This window comes from Odocoileus virginianus, chromosome 5, assembly GCF_023699985.2.
Source record: "Odocoileus virginianus isolate 20LAN1187 ecotype Illinois chromosome 5, Ovbor_1.2, whole genome shotgun sequence".
Taxonomy (NCBI): domain Eukaryota; kingdom Metazoa; phylum Chordata; class Mammalia; order Artiodactyla; family Cervidae; genus Odocoileus; species Odocoileus virginianus.
The window spans coordinates 72,389,293-72,409,619 of NC_069678.1; the positions used below are offsets into that span (position 1 = coordinate 72,389,293).

The following is a 20,327-nucleotide window of genomic DNA, read 5'->3' on the forward strand; positions in this document are numbered from 1 at the left end:
CATCAATCATATCTGAAGAAATCCTCACCTCCTGCCTGCCAGGCCAAAGCAGGAGCATCAAGACTAGCTAGACATTCTCACTGAGTCAGTCAGCACATCACCAACTCCCATCCCAAACACCTCCTAAACATCAATCCACCCCTACTTCACGTCTCACCACTGAACAGTACACTTAAGATCTGTACACTACCTGGTACATTTTACCTAAACGCCCCTGGGACTCCACACACCATCGTCAGGATTCATGTTCCCTAGAGCACTCAAGGCTGCCGCACACAGTCCTAACACGGTCCTCCAGCCTCATTTCCAACCCAACCACCATTTTCAAACCCAACCACCCGTAACTTAGCACACTGGACTCTGCCTAAATCCAAAACATTTGCTTTGCTCAAGGCGCAGGGAAAAGTGGCCCAAGGGTCAACTATAAAGCTATTGAGGGCATAACCTTATAGTCCAGGAGCCCCCAAAGCTAAGAGACAACTGCCAAATCCAACTGGCTCCCAATGCAACTAACCAAGGTGCCTCTTACAGTGCATCAGGGCACTGACTCCTATTCTCTCTCCTACCTGAGAAATATGTAGTCAAGAGTTATTATCCTCATTTTAGAGATGAGCCAGTATGGCTCAGAGGCACACAGCCACTAAATGATGGTGTCTGACTTCAAGTGCCAATGCTCTTTCCATACGACAACATCAAGGGACACAGGCACAATCAGGAACAGGAGGGCCATCCCAGCTGTCTTTGGTACAAAAGCCAGACAGCAGTTTCCGTTTCAACCAGCCCCACTCACTTCCCCCTGAGGATGTCAAGGCTGCGGTGCAATGGGCTGAGTCAGCACACTGCAACCTGTTTGGCCAAAAGCCTGGGCCAGTCTCCGTGGGTTGCTGTCTCACAATTTTGCATCCGGGGCAGAAGGGAGGGGAGTACAAGGCCAGTGCTCAGCAGTGAACGAGAACCCGGCTGTGTCCTGGGATGGTGCCTGAGCACCGTTCCTGGTCTACTCAGCCCCAGGAAGGTGACTTACCTGGGGTGCTGTAGCACCTGCAGCAGGGTGCTACTGGGAGGCACGCAGTAGAGTTCTGCCCTGTCCTCATCCTCAAAGTAGACCTGTAGGATGAACAGAGGAGAAGAAGTCAGACACCAGTAAAGGGCTTCAGCGACACCAGGCATGCTGAGGCCAAATCTGGGGAAATGTGTAACAGATGGCAACTGCGGAGACTCAAATCCAGGCCTGTGAGCCTTCTTTCCCTAACACTTCAGTTGTAGAGCCATTCGGATGGGGAAAGAAAGCAGCAGTGGCCCAGAGCAGAGGAAGAGATGTCCACACGGGAGACAGCCCTGTGCAGGTGTCAAAGCCCGGCCAGCGGAGATGTGCGTTCTCACTGGGGACTGGCCAGCCAAGCCGGGTGAGAAGGGCAGCCACTCATGGCAGGGGGAGGCCTGCTGAGGGGAATGAGGACCCACGCTGGATAAGAAAGACATTCATGCAGGATGTTGAGCAGTGCAGGGCAACAGCATATGTAGGATGAGAAGGGCACCATGCTGGGGCAGCAGGCTGACATGGGGAGTTAGTCCAAGTGAGGTGGGGAAGGTTCCCCATGGGAGAGGGGATACTGGTGCTGACAGGAGGAGAATTAAATACAGGGAGACCGATCAAACAAATATATTAATAATAACAGAAGCCACTGTAAAAATAGAGAAAGGGCTGTATTGGATTAGAATTGGAGATACCAGTGACAGCTCATGTTTTTACACACACACACACACACGCACGCCAATGAAGCAGTGAGCATCCTCCTCCCCTCACCCCTGTACTTATGAGTATAGCTACAACACAGATCTTGACTTCTAAATACTATTTTCTGCTAAAAATAACCAAAGTTCCTTTGGAAAAATGGCTGATTCTAGAGCTAAGGCCAAAAAAAGCACAATTTGAGCCTTAAACACCTTGTAACACAAAGCAAGGAAGTGCTTTAAAAATGGAGACAAGTCTGAAGGACACAGAAGCAAATTTGAAGGAACTCCCACTGACCAAATCCAAGACACCTTGAGCATAATATAACCACAGTAATAGATTATAACTCAATTAATAAAATAAGAAACCATAAATCCACTGACATAAACGATGGTTTGATGAACAAGAAGATATCTGTATCATTTCCAAGCACCTCCCTTTATAATACTAACTACTAAGGGGAAAGAGTAACTTCATGCAGTACAGAAGCTTGTATAGCCCTACCTCCGTCAAGTGATGAAAGTGAACATCATCAGTAACGGGACCTTTGAAATTATGACATCTGACAGGATGCAACAAGAAGACAGCACTGCTTCTGTGATATTCCAGTCAGATATACATAATCTAGGTCACAAAGACACACAAGACAAACCCACTTTCCACAAAATAACTGGTCCGTAACCGGCAAAAGTGGTAAGATCAAGAAAGCTGACACAAGAATGAAAATCTTCTGTAGCTCAAAGGAGTCTAAAGAGACATAAGCACTAGATACAATACTACGTGGGATTCCTTCTGTCATAAAGAACATTACTGGTGATTGGTGGAAGGGAGCTGACTCCCCTCCACAGGAAGGTATGGAGCTGACTCACACACACACACATCAAAAATCCATCTACATGCAGAACAATTCCCACAGAAAACTAACTAGAAACTGGCAGATCTCCTATACAAGCAAACCTGCAGGAAAGATCTCCACATAATCAGGTAGGACAGGGAAAAAAATTAAGCATCAGGCTGGGAATTGCACCCCTGGAAGGGATCTGTAATGAAGAGAAGTCCACATGGATGGACCCTCACCCTGAGGAGCCTGCGTGCCAGCTGGGAAATCCACTGACACAGACTGTACAAGTAAGCACATGTGCTGGCCTGCTGACAATCAGGACCGAGAGAGACCTGCACTGGAGGCTGCCACCTTGATACGCACTTCCCAATCCAAAGGACCAATGCCCCAGCCCCACTCACCCCACACCACAGCCTGGTGTGAGACTAGGGCAGAGGTTCAGTCTAGCTGTGCAGACAGACTAGAATGATGTGGTCTGAGTAGAACCACAGAGACCACTGTCAGTGTACACACCAGGGTGGTGGGTCAAACCGGGCAGACATGTCAGCATGTGCACCAGGCATCACAAGGGCATACAGCAGCTAAGCACTGAATCTCAGGAAGACAGGCCCTGGGAGAGGACTTGATCTAGTTACACGGAGATAGGCTGAGAGCCTGGGATGTGATCTGGGGGAGATGCAGAACCCACTGTCAGCACCCAAACAGCAGGGGCGAGTCGAGCTACAGCAGACACTGCCAGCACATGTGCTTGGCAGTGCTGCAAGAATATGCAGCGGCTAGGTGGTCAGGACCTGCATGGTTATCTGCAGGGCTGGTTTCCCAAGGGAAGCAGCCTCCTTCTGCCCACTCCACACAGCAGCTTACCGTCAGATCTAGAGCAGACAGGTCCCCGGAGAGGTCTACCACAGAGGCAGCCCAGGTCCCAGGTGGGCTCAATTCCCACAGCCACAGCCACCTCAATTCCTGCAGCCACAATGCCCTGACCCCCAACTCCAGCCTACTCCACACCACAGCCTTGCACTAGATCTGGGACAATCACAACAGAGAAAAGGATGCGACCTTGGGCTGCTTCTGAGGGGAACCATGGTGGCGCTCAAGTTCACCGAGACTGCATGGACTTCACTTGCTTCAGCAACCACCTTCTTTGGGGCAGGGCACACACTCAAGGGCAACCAAGCCTGATCCATCCTGACCCCAACAACGGGGGAGCAGACTGTCCCCGGTGAGCCATGGAGCAGAGAGGAGGCCCCATCGCACATCCAAGGCAGGCTCTGGACACACCACACCACCAACCACAGCCCCATCAAGGGGATGACCGCACACTCAAGAAAGATGTGGAAGATGGCGGAGGAATAGGACAGGGAGATCACTTTCTCCCCTACAAATTCATCAAAAGAACAATTGAACGCTGAGCAAATTTCACAAAACAACTTCTGATCGCTAGCAGAGGACATCAGGCGCCCAGAAAAGCAACCCATTGTCTTCGAAGGGAGGTAGAACAAAATATAAAAGATAAAAAGAGAGACAAAAGAGCTAGGGACGGAGACCCGTCCCGGGAAGGGAGTCTTAATAGAGGAAGTTTCCAAACACCAAGAAACCCTCGCACTGGTGGGTCTGGGGGAAGTTTTCAAATCTCGGAGGGCAACCTAACTGGGAATAAAAATTAAATAAGGCCCACAGATTACGTGCCTAAAAGCAACTCCCAGCAGAAAAGTACCCCAGAGCCCGCATCCGCCACCAACAACGGGGGGCGGAACGGAGAGGAGCGGGCGGCATTGCTTAAGGTAAGGACCGGGCCCGAAGGCCCTGAGAGCAATTGGAGGGAGCTCTTTTAAACTGTGGGATAGCAAAGGAGAAAATTAACTGGCATGAACACACGCCGGCCGTTCGCAAAACAAAGGGACTGAGAAACTCCAGAGAAGAGCAGGTCCATCCCCGCTGGAGGTAGGAGGCAGGAGGGAAGGGAAAGGGGCAAACTCAGCCCCAGAGAAGCCACCCACTCCCACACTGCAAACAGGCCCCTGGTTTCTATCTAAAGACTTCCTGAGATTCTGGATGGAATCCCTCCCGCCTCCGGGAGGGTTGCGGCTAGAGGCCAGCTCCTGAGAACAAACACAAGCAGCTGGCACGCCACCGGCGTGCGCTGGGGTCGCGGAGGGAAAAGGCGCGCCGCATCCAGGAAGAGTGCGCCCAAGCCCCTGGCTGCCTAAGCCGCTTAGGCCAGGGAAGGCACAAAACGCAGGTGCAACCGAATCCACGCTTTTGTGGAGTACCCGAAAACTGGAACCGCACTCAACACAGGGCCCGCTCCATATAGAGCAGCCGGGAGCCTGAGCAGTGTAGACGGGGAAAGCACAGATACCCGAGAGCGGGGCAAACCCAGTGTGGCCGGAACACGGTGAGTGCTATCCACACAGAGCGGTATCTGTCTGCAGCGCCCCGCCCTCCCCGTAGCAGGACTGAACTGAACTAGTGAACCTAAATAAGAGATCACCTCCGCCCGCCTGTGTCAGAGCGGAAGGGCGGAAATTAGACCCGAACAGACGGCAAACAAAAGCCAAATAAACAAAGGGAACCGCTTCAGAAAGGACCGGTGCAACAGATTAAAATCCCTTAAGGTAACACCGACTACACCGGAAGGGGCCTATAGATATCGAGAAGTGTAAGCTGGAAAGAGGAGCTATCTGAAATTGAACTGAACCTACACTGACAGCAACAGCTCCAGAGAAATTCCTAGATATATATACGTATATATTTTTTTAATTTAAAAAAAAATTTTTCTTTCCTTTTTTAAAATTTTTCCCTCTTTTATTTTCTTTTAAAATTCCCTATTACTCCCCCATTACTCCTCAACTTTCATTTTCATATATTTTTACAATTTTTTTAATTAGGGAAAAAAAATTTTTTTTTCTTTTTCTTGTTTTTCTCTCCTATTTCCTTTTAAAGTCCTCTAATACTCCTCTATTATTTCTTAATTTTCATTTTCATTTCACTATAACCTTGCCAAAAAAAAAGAGAAGCCCTTTTAAACCAAACTTCATATATATTTCTAAATTTTTTGTGTTTTTGTTTTTAAATATTGTATTTCAAAGAGTCTAACCTCTATGCTAGATTTTTAATCTTTGTTTTTCAGTATGTGATATAAATTTTAGACATTTAAGAATCCAATATTCAGTTCCCATTTTTATTCAGGAGTGTGTTGATTACTCTCTCCCACTTTTGACTCTCAGTTTTCTAGCTCAGAACACCTCTATTTCCTCCTTTCCCCTTCTCTTCCCAATCCAATTCTGTGAATCTTTGTGGGTGTCTGGGCTACAGAGAACACTTTGGGAACAGATAACAGCATAGATCTGTCTCTCTCATCTTGTGTCCCCCTTTTTCTCCTGCTCACCTCTATCTCCTTCCTCCCTCTCCTATTCTTCATGTAACTCTGCGAACCTCTCTGGTTGTTCCTCACGGTGGAGAATCTTTTCACCATTAAAATAGAAGTTTTATTATCAGTGCTGTATAGTTGGAGAAGTCTTGAGACTATTGGAAGAATAAAACTGAAATCCAGAGGTAGGAGATTTAAGCCCAAAACCTGAGAAAACCAGAAAACTCCTGACTACACGGAACATTAAGGAATAAGAGACCATCCAAAAGCCTCCATACCTACACCAAAACCAACCACCACCCAAGAGCCAATAAGCTCCAGAACAACACATACCATGCAAATTCTTCAGCAACGCAGGAACACAGACCTGAGTGTCAACACAGAGGCTGCCCGAAGTCACACCCAACACATAGACCCATCACAAAACTCATTACTGGACACTCCATTGCACTCCAGAGAGAAGAAATCCAATTCCACGCACCAGAACGCTGACACAAGCTTCCCTAACCAGGAAACCTTGACAAACCAATCGTCCAACCCCACTCACTGGGTGAAACCTCCACAATAAAAAGGAACCACAGACCACCAGAATACAGAAAGCCCACTCCAGACACAGCAATCTAAACAAGATGAAAAGGCAGAGAAATACCCAACAGATAAAGGAACATGAAAAATGCCCACCAAGTCAAACAAAAGAGGAGGAGATAGGGAATCTATCTGAAAAAGAATTTAGAATAATGATAATAAAAATGATCCAAAATCTTCAAAACAAAATGGAGTTACAAATAAATAGCCTAGAGACAAAGATTGAGAAGATGCAAGAAATGTTTAACAAGGACCTAGAAGAAATAAAAAAGAGTCAATTAAAAATGAATAATGCAATAAATGAGATCAAAAACACTCTGGAGGGAACCATGAATAGAATAACGGAGACAGAAGATAGGATAAGTGAGGTAGAAGATAAAATGGTGGAAATAAATGAAGCAGAGAGGAAAAAAGAAAAAAGAATCAAAAGAAATGAGGACAACCTCAGGGACCTCTGAGACAATGTAAAACGCCCCAACATTCGAATCATAGGAGTCCCAGAAGAAGACAAAAAGAAAGGCCATGAGAAGTTACTCGAGGAGATAATAGCTGAAAACTTCCCTAAAATGGGGAAGGAAATAGCCACCCAAGTCCAAGAAAGCCAGAGAGTCCCAAACAGGATAAACCCAAGGCGAAACACCCCAAGACACATATTAATCAAATTAACAAAGATCAAACACAAAGAACAAATATTAAAAGCAGCAAGGGAGAAACAACAAATAACACACAAAGGGATTCCCATAAGGATAACAGCTGATCTATCAATAGAAACCCTTCAGGCCAGAAGGGAATGGCAGGATATACTTAAAGTAATGAAAGAGAATAACCTACAACCTAGACTACTCTACCCAGCAAGGATCTCATTCAGATATGAAGGAGAACTCAAAAGCTTTACAGACAAGCAAAAGCTGAGAGAATTCAGCACCACCAAACCAGCTCTTCAACAAATACTAAAGGATCTTCTCTAGACAGGAAACAGAAAGGTTGTATAAACGTGAACCCCAAACAACAAAGTAAATGGCAACGGGACCATACCTATCAATAATTACCTTAAATGTAAATGGGTTGAATGCCCCAACCAAAAGACAAAGGCTGGCTGAATGGATACAAAAACAAGACCCCTATATATGCTGTCTACAAGAGACCCACCTCAAAACAAGGGACACATACAGACTAAAAGTGAAGGGCTGGAAAAAAATATTCCACGCAAACGGAGACCAAAAGAAAGCAGGAGTCGCAATACTCATTATCAGATAAAATAGACTTTCAAATAAAGGCTATGAAAAGAGACAAAGAAGGACATTACATAATGATCAAAGGATCAATCCAAGAAGAAGATATAACAATTATAAATATATATGCACCCAACATAGGAGCACCGCAATATGTAAGGCAAATGCTAACAAGTATGAAAGAGGAAATTAATAGTAACACAATAATAGTGGGAGACTTCAATACCCCACTCACAACTATGGATAGATCAACTAAACAGAAAGTGAACAAGGAAACACAAACTTTAAAGGACACAATGGACCAGCTAGACCTAATTGACATCTATAGGACGTTTCACCCCAAAACAATCAACTTCACCTTTTTCTCAAGTGCACACGGAACCTTCTCCAGAATAGATCACATCCTGGGCCATAAATCTAGTCTTGGTAAATTCAAAAAAACTGAAATCATTCCAGTCATCTCTTCTGACCACAGTGCAGTAAGATTAGATCTCAATTACAGGAAAAAAATTATTAAAAATTCAAACATATGGAGGCTAAACAACACACTTCTGAATAACCAACAAATCATAGAAGAAATCAAAAAAGAAATCAAAATATGCATAGAAATGAATGAAAATGAAAACACAACAACCCAAAACCTATGGGACACTGTAAAAGCAGTGCTAAGGGGAAGATTCATAGCATTACAGGCCTACCTCAAGAAACAAGAAAAAAGTCAAATAAATAACCTAACTCTACACCTAAAGCAACTAGAGAAGGAAGAAATGAAGAACCCCAGGGTTAGTAGAAGGAAAGAAATCTTAAAAATTAGGGCACAAATAAATGCAAAAGAAAGAAAAGAGACCATAGCAAAACTCAACAAAGCTAAAAGCTGGTTTTTTGAAAAAATAAACAAAATTGACAAACCACTAGCAAGACTCATTAAGAAACAAAGGGAGAACAACCAAATTAACAAAATTAGAAACGAAAATGGAGAGATCACAACAGACAACACTGAAATACAAAGGATCATAAGAGACTACCACCAGCAGCTCTATGCCAATAAAATGGACAACTTGGAAGAAATGGACAAGTTCTTAGAGAAGTATAACTTTCCAAAACTGAACCAGGAAGAAATAGAAGATCTTAACAAACCCATCACAAGCAAGGAAATCGAAACTGTAATCAGAAATCTTCCAGCAAACAAAAGCCCAGGACCAGATGGCTTTACAGCTGAATTCTACCAAAAATTTAGAGAAGAGCTAACACCTATCTTACTCAAACTCTTCCAGAAAATTGCAGAAGGTAAACTTCCAAACTCATTCTATGAGGCCACCATCACGCTAATTCCAAAACCAGACAAAGATGCCTCAAAAAAAGAAAACTCCAGGCTAATATCACTGATGAACAGATGCAAAAATCCTTAACAAAATTCTAGCAAACAGAATCCAACAACATATTAAAAAAATCATACACCATGACCAAGTGGGCTTTATCCCAGGAATGCAAGGATTCTTTAATATCTGCAAATCAATCAATGTAATACACCACATTAACAAATTGAAAGATAAAAACCATATGATTATCTCAATAGAGGCAGAAAAAGCCTTTGACAAAATTCAACATCCATTTATGATTAAAACTCTCCAGAAAGCAGGAATAGAAGGAACATACCTCAACATAATAAAAGCTATATATGACAAACCCACAGCAAGCATCACCCTCAATGGTGAAAAATTGAAAGCATTTCCCCTGAAATCAGGAACAAGACAAGGGTGCCCACTCTCACCACTACTATTCAACATAGTTTTGGAAGTGTTGGCCACAGCAATCAGGGCAGAAAAAGAAGTAAAAGGAATCCAGATAGGAAAAGAAGTGAAACTCTCTGTTTGCAGATGACATGATCCTCTACATAGAAAACCCTAAAGACTCTACCAGAAAATTACTAGAGCTAATCAATGAATATAGTAAAGTTGCAGGACATAAAATTAACACACAGAAATCTCTGGCATTCTTATACACTAACAATGAGAAAACAGAAAGAGAAATTAAGGAAACAATACCATTCACCATTGCAACAAAAAGAATAAAATACTTAGGAGTATATATACCTAAGGAAACAAAAGACTTATACATAGAAAACTATAAATCACTGATGAAAGAAATCAAAGAGGACACAAACAGATGGAGAAATATACCGTGTTCATGGATTGGAAGAATCAATATTGTCAAAATGGTTATACTACCCAAAGCAATCTATAGATTCAATGCAATCCCTATTAAGCTACCAACAGTATTTTTCACAGAACTAGAACAAATAATTTCACAATTTGTATGGAAATACAAAAAACCTCGAACAGCCAAAGTAACCTTGAGAAAGAAGAATGGAACTGGAGGAATCAACCTGCCTGACTTCAGACTCTACTACAAAGCCACAGTCATCAAGACAGTATGGTACTGGCACAAAGACAGAAATATAGATCAATGGAACAGAATAGAAAGCCCAGAGATAAATCCACAAACCTATGGTCACCTTATCTTCGACAAAGGAGGCAAGGATATACAATGGAAAAAAGACAACCTCTTTAACAAGTGGTGCTGGGAAAACTGGTCAACCACCTGTAAGAGAATGAAACTACAACACTTTCTAACACCATACACAGAAATAAACTCAAAACGGATTAAAGATCTAAACGTAAGCCCAGAAACTAGAAAACTCCTAGAGGAGAACATAGGCAAAACACTCCCCGACATAAACCACAGCAGGATCCTCTATGACCCACATCCCAGAATTTTAGAAAAAAGCAAAAATAAACAAATGGGACCTAATGAAACTTAAAAGCTTTTGCACAACAAAGGAAACTATAAGCAAGGTGAAATGACAGCCCTCAGATTGGGAGAAAATAATAGCAAACGAAGCAACGGACAAAGGATTAATCTCAAAAATATACAAGCAACTCCTCCAGCTCAACTCCAGAAAAATAAATGACCCAATCAAAAAATGGGCCAAAGAACTAAACAGACATTTCTCCAAGGAAGACATACAGATGGCACAAAAACACACGAAAAGATGCTCAACATCACTCATTATTAGAGAAATGCAAATCAAAACCACAATGAGGTACCATTACACGCCAGTCAGGATGGCTGCTATCCAAAAGTCTACAAGCAATAAATGCTGGAGAGGGTGTGGAGAAAAGGGAACCCTCTTACACTGTTGGTGGGAATGCAAACTAGTACAGCCTCTATGGAAAACAGTGTGGAGATTTCTTAAAAAACTGGAAATAGAACTGCCATACGACCCAGCAATCCCACTTCTGGGCATACATACCGAGGAAACCAGATCTGAAAGGGACACGTGCACCCCAATGTTCATCGCAGCACTGTTTATAATAGCCAGGACATGGAAGCAACCTAGATGCCCATCAGCAGACGAATGGATGAGGAAGCTGTGGTACATATACACCATGGAATATTACTCAGCCATTAAAAAGAATTCATTTGAATCAGTTCTAATGAGATGGGTGAAACTGGAGCCCATTATACAGAGTGAAGTAAGCCAGAAAGATAAAGACCATTACAGTATACTAACACATATATATGGAATTTAGAAAGATGGTAGCGATAACCCTATATGCAAAACAGAAAAAGAGACACAGATGTACAGAACAGACTTTTGGACTCTGTGGGAGAAGGTGAGGGTGGGATGTTTCAAGAGAACAGCATTGAAACATGAATATTATCTAGGGTGAAACAGATCACCAGCCCAGGTTGGATGTATGAGACAAGTGCTCGGACCTGGTGCACTGGGAAGACCCAGAGGGATCGGGTGGAGAGAGAGGTGGGAGGGGGGATCGGGATGGGGAATATATGTAACTCCATGGCTAATTCATGTCAGTGTATGACAAAAACCACTACAATATTGTAAAGTAATTAGCCTCCAGTTAATAAAAATAAATGGAAAAAAAAAAAAAAGAACGATGTGGCTGGCATCCATACCCAAAACAGCCCTCACACCAAAAATACTGGACACACTCTGAGCAGGAATGCTTTTTTAAGACCACAATAGGTAACTGTTTTCATAAATTCAGAGAGGTAGTGACAGTGAAGTAAAATGAAAAAGCAGAGGAACTTCTTCCAGTTAGAAGAACAGAATTCCCCTGAAAGAACAAATAATGAAACAGACCTCTCCAGTCTATTAGACCTCAAGTTCAAAAAGGAGGTAATAAAAATGCTAAAGGAATTAAGAAAGATTATCAGTAAAAATGCTGATCACTGTAAAAATGACTAGAAACTATAAACATGAATCAATCGAAATTAGACAATTGCTAAGATTAAAAACCAACTCTAGAAGTAATGAATAGCAGACTACACATCACAGAAGAATGAATAAGTGATCTGGAAAATAGAATAATGAAAACTACCCAATCAGAGGAGCAGACAGAAAGACAAATTAAAAAAAAAAAAAACCATATGAGATCTACAGATTAATATAAAGCATGCCAACCTACACATAATAGAAGTTCCAGAAAGCAAAGAGAGAGAAAAGATCAAAAATGTATTTGTAGAAATTATGGCAGAAGATTTCCCAAACCTAAAAAAAAAAAAGATATCCAGGTACAGGAAACACAGACGGACAGTTCCAAACAAGATGAACCTGAATAGATAGAGAACAAGACACAATATAATTAAAATAGCAAAAGTTAAAGAGAAGATTCCAAAGTCAGCAAGAGAAAGACAGTCAGTTAAAGACAGTCAGAAAGAGTCAGTTAAAGAGGAACCCAAGTAAGGCTATTAGCTGATTTGTTTGCAGAAGCATTGCAGTCCAGAGAGTGGCATGATATAGTCAAAGTCCTAAAGAGGAAAAATCTACAACCCTACCCAGCAAAACTATCATTTATAAAAGAAAGAAGGATAAATAATTTCTTTTAGACAGGCAAAACTAAAAGAATTCAGCAATACTAAGGGTCTTTAGTGGGCTTCCCTGGTGGCTCAGAGGTTAAAGCATCTGCCTGCAATGCGGGAGACCTGGGTTCGATCCCTGGGTCAGGAAGAGCCCCTGGAGAAGGAAATGGCAATCCACTCCAATATTCTTGCCTGGAGAATCCCATGGATGGAGGAGCCCGGTGGGCTACATTAGTCCATGGGGTCACAAAGAGTCGGACACGACTGAGCGACTTCACTTTCATGGGTCTTTAGTACTGAAAGGTCTTCTCTAAATAAAAAAGCAGCAGAATCTATTGGAAAGGAAGATCACAGTGGGAAAGGCAAATATATAAAAGGATAGAAGATCATTTAAATAAGCCAGTACACAGATTATAAAACCAAAATATTCTGTAAAAGCAATTAAAACTATAATTAATAGCAAAAGGATAAATGAGATGTAAAATAAATAGGACATAAAAATCACAAAATGTGGGGGAAGGGAGTATAAAGAAGAAAAGATCAAGTTGTATTCACTCCATGGTCACAAGGACTGTTCAACATACACCAGTCAATCAGTGTGATGTATCACATTAACGAAAGGCAAGACAAAAGCTATGCGATCATCTCAACAGATACCAAAAAAACATTTGACAAAATTCAACATCCACTCATGATAAAAACTCTCAAAAATGGGCAGAAGACCCAAACTGACATTTCTCCAAAGAAAACACACAGGTGGCCAACAGAGACATGAAATGATGCTCAACATTGCTAATTACTGGAGAAATGCAAATCAAAAACCACAGTGAGGTAACACCACACACCAGTCAGAACAGCCATCATTAAAAAGTCTACGAATAAATGCTGGAAAGGATGTGGAGAAAAGGGAGCCCTCCTGCACTGTTGGTGGGAATGTAAATTGGTGCACCCACTATGGAAAGCAATATGGAGGTTCCTTAAAAAGCTAATAGTTACAATATGATCCAGCAACCCTACTCCTGGGCATATATTCAGAGAAAACTCTAACTTGAAAAGACACATGTATCCCAATGTTCAAGGCAGCACAATTTATAATAGCCAAGAATGGAAACACCACAAGTGCCCATCGACAGACGATTGGCTTAAGAGGATGTGGTATATACACACAATGGAATACTACTCAGCCATTAAAAAAAAACTGCCTTTTGCGGCAACAAGGATGGATCACTATTATACTTAGTGAAGCAAGTCAAAGGAAAATATACGGTATCATGTTGGAATCTAAAAAATAATACAGGGACTTCCCCAGTGGTACAATGGAAGACTCTGTGCTTCCACTGCAGGGGGTACAGGTTCAATCCCTGGTCAGGGACCTGAGATACCACACACCATGTGGTGTGGCAAAAAAATAAAAATAAAAATGAATCTACATGTAAAATAGGAAGAGACTCAAAGACACAGAAAACAAACATCGCTACCAAAGGGGAAAGACGTGGAGGATAAATTAGGAGTATGGGGTTAACAGATACAAACTTCTATACGTAAAATACATAAGCAACAAAGATTTACTTTATAGTACAGGGAACTATTTTCAATAGCTCACAGTAACATATAATGGAAAATAATCTGGAAAAAATATAACTGAATCACTTTACCATAAACTTGAGAAACTAAAACAATACTGGCCAGATTAAAAACAACAAATACTCTATGACTCCATTTACATGAGGCACCTAGAGTAGATCAATTCAGAGACAGGAGGAACAGAGTTCCTGAACATCAGTTCAGGATGATGAAAATGGAGACAGACGGTGGTAATGGTTGTACAACAATGTGGATGCACTTAATGCTACTGAAGTGTACACTTTGAAATGTTTAAAATGGTAAATTTTATGTTTTTTATATTTTACCACAATTTTTTTTTAAAAAAGGCGTGAAACCTTGCTCCACCCTGATTCCCCCAACTCTAATTCCCATAGAAGGACAAAAGAAAACTTCTCTTACCTCTAAATTATCAGGGAAGTATTTTTGCTCTAAATCCCAAGATGGTGTTTCACCAAACATCACCATTAGATGATCAATAAACCTAAGGAAATATAACATGTACTTTCTGGTATCAGTAAGTCATAATCTGTTTTCCCACATCCCATCCCCTGGACACCAATTCACGGAGATATCAATAATGTATAAATCATGAAATGCAGGCCTAATCCATTTTGACAACAGTGCCCAAAATATGTGAATCATTTGTCCCATTCAGTTCAGTTCATTTCAGTTGCTCAGTCGTGTCAGACTCTTTGCAACCCCATGAACCATAGCACGCCAGGCCTCCCTGTCCATCACCAACTCCCAGAGTCCACCCAAACCCATGTCCATTGTGTCGGTGATGCCATGCAACCATCTCATTCTCTGTCGTCCCCTTCTCCTCCTGCCCCCAACCGTTCCCAGCATCAGGGTCTTTTCAAATGAGTCAGCTCTCCGCATCAGGTGGCCAAAGTATTGGAGTTTCAGCTTCAACATCAATCCCTCCAATGAACACCCAGGACTGATCTCCTTTAGGATGGACCACTTGATCTCCTTGCAGTCCAAGGGACTCTCAAGAGTCTTCTCTAACACCACAGTTCAAAAGCATCAATTCTTCAGTGCTCAGCTTTCTTTATAGTCCCAACTCTCACATCCACACATGACCACTGGAAAAACCGTAGCCTTGACTAGACGGACCTTTGTTGGCAAAGTAATGTCTCTGCTTTTTAATATGCTGTCTAGGTTGGTCATAACTTTCCTTCCAAGGAGTAAGCATCTTTTAATTTCATGGCTGCAATCACCATCCCCAGTGATTTTGGAGCCCAGAAAAATAAAGTCAGCCACTGTTTCCACTGTTTCCCCATTTATTTGCCATGCAGTGATGGGACCGGATGCCATGATCTTAGTTTTCTGAATGTTGAGCTTTCAGCCAACTTTTTCACTCTCCTCTTTCACTTTCTTCAAGAGGCTCTTTAGCTCTTCTTCACTTTTCTGCCATAAGGGTGGTGTAATCTGCATATCTGAGGTTACTGATACTTCTCCCGGCCATCTTGATTCCAGCTTGTGCTTCCTCCAGCCCAGCGTTTCTCGTGATGTACTCTGCATATAAGTTAAATAAGCAGGGTGACAATATCCAGCCTTGACGTACTCCTTTTCCTATTTGGAACCAGTCTGTTGTTCCATGTCCAGTTCTAACTGTTGCTTCCTGACCTGCATACAGGTTTCTCAAGAGGCAGGTCAGGTGGTCTGGTATTCCCATCTCTTTCAGAATTTTCCAGTTTATTGTGATCCACACAGTCAAAGGCTTTGGCATAGTCAATAAAGCAGAAATAGATGTTTTTCTGGAACTCTCTTGCTTTTTCGATGATCCAGCAGTTGTTGGCAATTTGATCTCTGGTTCCTCTGCCTTTTCTAAATCCAATTTGAACACGTGCAAGTTCACGGTTCACGTATTGCTGAATATTTGTCCCATTATGACATAGTAATTCTCTTTAACTTACTCAGGATTAACAACATTCCTATAATGAGCCACAGTCTAGCCATTAACTATGAAATCACATGTTAAAATCACTAGTTATATGTTTTCTAAAAAACACACCCTTCAGTTTTATTCATGTACTACCTCCAATGCTTTCACCTCTCACAAGAGACAACTATCAGTGCTTGACAAACACTGTACTGTGGTGTTAGTATGACAGTGAGACCATGTCTCTCATTGCAAAGCTTCTTAGTGAAAGGAGAAATCAGCTATGGGTTAGAGAGATTATGCTAAACCAGATTGTGAAATAAAACTCTCTAAAACTATTCTCTTCCCTCCTCACCCAAAATTCTACCTGGCCATTCTGCCGAAAGAACAGGGAAGAGCATGCAAGCACCACAGAAGGCTCCCAGGGAAGGACGTTACCTGGAGTCCTCATGAAAAGCAGAGACCAAGTCCGACTGGGCATACTCCGGGTACAGAAAGAGCACAGGCCAGCTCAGTCTTCCCTGGTCATCCACACTCAGCCTGGTTCCACAGGGGTTTTCAGAGCTGAGGCCATACAGGACAAGCTCACTGAGACCTTCTGAGGCTGAGTCTTCATCCTCTCCAGGAGCTTCAGCAACTAGCTTGATGTTCCTAGCCTGGATTAAAGCAAAAACATACATGTTATGTGAGAAGGATGCAAACTCACTTCACTAAAACAGGGAAAACCATAACATTACGAGCTCTGTGAAGGCCAGCTCTACACATGATTTGTCTTCATTATCCGTGACACCTGCTGAACTCACCTTTACCGGCCTTCTACCACAAGCGAGACTGTTGTCACAGACATGAACTAGACATGGTAATAAGTCCAACATAAGGGAAGAAGTAAAGCTGTGGAACTGCAGACCATGAATAATTAATTCAGCCTGGAGGCTGGAAGTGACTGGGGAATGCTAGGTCTTGAAAAGTGATTCTGAAAGGCAGAAGAATTGGGGTGCAGGGGAGTGGAAGGGCATTCTACCCCAGGAAACAGCCAAGGAACAGCATGTGCAAAGGTACTGAAAAAATGCAGAGAGTGGCATGTACAAAAATGGCAAATGTTTTCAATTTGGCTGGGACGTGGGATATGAAAAATTATACATACACTGACTTAATCTTGAATCTCTCATAGAAATAAGGATAAATCAAAGATCTGAATGGTAGAGTCACCTCTTACGTATGCTGGGGGGAGTTTCCTAAGGCTAGCCCACAAGGGAAAAATGACATGTAATCAAAACTACCCTGATGGTATCTCCTACACCAGGGGTTTGCAAACTTTCCCTGAAAGGGACAGATTAATAAATATTTTAGGTTTTGTGGACCAGATGATCTCTGTGGATATTACTCAACTCTGCCACTGTAGTATGAAAATAGTCATCAGTAAGACACAAATAGGCAGGGCCATGAGCCACCGGCTGCAACTTGCTGACCCCAGCTTTAAACCACTAAAATACAATACATATAGCTTTGGGTGTATTACTCTCTAGAGCAGTTCTCAAGTACACAGAAGTTTCAGATGTGAAGTTAAAGGAGAGTACCAAAATAATGTCTGTATGCCAATGTCTAGGCATTCTAATACTCCACATTTGAGAAAATGACCAAATCTCTCTGGAGTTATTCCCTTCTGTTTAATCTGTTAACATGTTGACAAATTTTCTGTTGTAGGGCAGGACTAGTGGAGTGCATCTTAGTACTGTGAAGTTCTCAAAGCCAACAAATAATTTTAAAGAGGTACATAATTTAACTCAACAAAGAATGAAATCAAGAACCAAACTCATAGCCAGTATTACCTCCCCTGTGAAGCCAAGGCTCAATAGGTGACTTGTGAAAGCAAGATCTGGATCAGACTTTGCCTACATTTATTTAAAATGTAGGAAAGAGAGGGAAGGGGAGATAGAATTTTGTGTTATTGTGATAGTTAGGAGAGCTACATCCTAAAATCACTTTCTCAGGACGAAGTGTAACACAGGGGCTAAGAGCAAGGACCTGGCTCTGACATACACTAGCTGTGTGAGGTTTCTCTGAGACTATGTGGAATAAGAAGGATCAAGAAGACCCACCTCAGAAGGCTACTATGAAGATTAGATAATGATTAACCCATAGCAACTATTCAGTATATGTTACCTGAAACCAACACATGCATACAAGTGAGACAGCTGACTGAACTCAGGGGGTCTGACTTGTCACACTGCTTCACCAAAAAAAGAAAGAAAATGAACAACTCATTCAGGTAAAGCATCCCCAGAAAAGTTCCCGATCAACTTCATGATGAGTGAATTCTGCAAGACCACAGGGCAGAAAGTTTGAGAACTCACCTTGATGGCCTGGAGTAAAGCCTCATTCTGATCCTGCTTCTTCTTTTCTTTCAACTTTGCTTTCCTCATATCCCTCTGTTCAGTTCGCTGAAAATGAAAAATTCAGATGCATCAGCTCTAGGAAACTTGCCTCCTCTCCTCTCCTGTTACTCCAGCCTGGCCCTAAATAGCTATCTCTTGTCTCTACTCAACTCTGGCTCCTGTATATCAAGGAACACCAGTGGCTGGATTCAGTTCGATAAACATTTAAGAAGCACATGTCTGGGTACTAGGACCAGTGGCAGCAGTAATGTTAAAACCTATCCAAGGAACTCATAGTCTACTGAGGGGAACAGACATATGAAAGAGTCCAGTGTTAGCCTGGTAGTATGAACTGAGTGCTTTGAAACACAGAGGAGGGAGTGATGACTGATTCTGCCCCATGGAGGTGGTTTAGACAGAAACCAGACGAAAGAGAAAGGGCATTTTTGAAAGAGGACCTGACATAAGGGCCAATGGGGCATTAAAACTTCTCTGTTATGGATGGAGTACAGGAAAACACACTGGGAAAAACCCAGGCCAAGAACATATCAGAGACTCTGCCCTGGTCCAAAAACTTATCAAAGACTCTGCCTTTTGCACAATTACAGTTCATGAGAGAAAAATATCACCAGTCTACTTCACCTGTCAGAACTATAACTCAGATTTCCTTTTCCTAATAGTCTGCCCAAAACCAGATGATCCTACTCCAACCCTCAGGACTGTGATTAATAGGGGTCAACTTTTTCTGTAAAGGGCCAGACAGTAAGTATTTTAGGCTTTGCAAACTACGCACATGTTAAAGCTAAAAGATCTCCAGTCTCATCTGTCTGTACATCTATGTGTACATTATGCACATAAGATGTCTCTATGGAAAATATTATCAAAATTAAATGTATAAGAAAGCTCTATTTAACAGACTTAAAAGTAAACACAAATTAACTTTTTCTAAATATAATGGAAACTGGCCAGAATGAATTTCAGATTCACATCTCGGAAATATTCAATATTAAAGACTTCCCTGGTGGTACAGAGGATGGGAACCCACCTGGCAATTCAGGGGACATGGGTTCAATGCCTGGTCCCACATGCCACAACTACTGAAGCCCACACAACTAGAGCATGTGGCTTTGTCCTAGAGCTGACTGTTTCAAGATGAAAAATAAGGAACTAATATGAGATTTGGAAAAGGGAACCTTGAAAAAGAAGTTTTGTACACAGTCAGGCTGGAATTAAATTAGGTAAATTTAATTTACTGAATTAAAATTACTAATAGTAGTATGGGACAGAATTTAGTTCCTCTATTGAGAACAAAGTTTTCTTGGAATATTGCTTTTGCTAATAGACTGTATGAGTTTCTTTGCCTTTGCATGCTAAGTCACTTCAGCTGGGTCCAACTCTTTGCAACCTTATGGACTGGAGCCCACGAGGCTCCTCTGTCCGTGGGATTCTCTAGGCAAGAATACTAGAGTGGGTTGCCATTTCCTTCTCCAGGGGAATCTTCCTGACACAGGGATCAAACCTAGGTCCCCTGCGTCTCCTGCATTGGCAGGTGGATGCTTTACCACTGAGCCACTTGGGAAGCAGAGGCGATAGCTCAGAACTTACATACAGGACCTTCTAGATTCCCAGGAATACGCTGGAGCTTTTCAAAGACCCTAAAGAATCTCATTCCCCAGCTTGTCCTTTTAAGTTTTCTGGCAAGCCTATTACTTGCCTCAACTGTTTTCCACTGCCTCAGGCAGATGAAATCTTACATAATTACCTCAAATCATATTTAACAAATGCCTCCAATCCCAACCCTCTGTGAAA

The 20,327-nt window shown here is 42.2% G+C and overlaps 1 protein-coding gene across 3 annotated transcripts in view; it reads right to left on the reverse strand.

The window, feature by feature from the left end:
* Window positions 1-20,327, reverse strand: part of TTC4 (tetratricopeptide repeat domain 4) — a 34,493-nt gene that overhangs the window by 3,804 nt on the left and 10,362 nt on the right. For all 3 annotated transcript variants that reach the window (XM_020871408.2, XM_020871409.2, XM_020871410.2), the window contains exons 6-9: window positions 18,498-18,584; window positions 16,582-16,799; window positions 14,658-14,739; window positions 1,025-1,107 (exon numbers count right to left, since the gene is read on the reverse strand). In XM_020871408.2, the coding sequence (XP_020727067.2) occupies window positions 1,025-1,107; window positions 14,658-14,739; window positions 16,582-16,799; window positions 18,498-18,584 (470 nt within the window). The remainder of the gene's footprint in view (window positions 1-1,024; window positions 1,108-14,657; window positions 14,740-16,581; window positions 16,800-18,497; window positions 18,585-20,327) is intronic.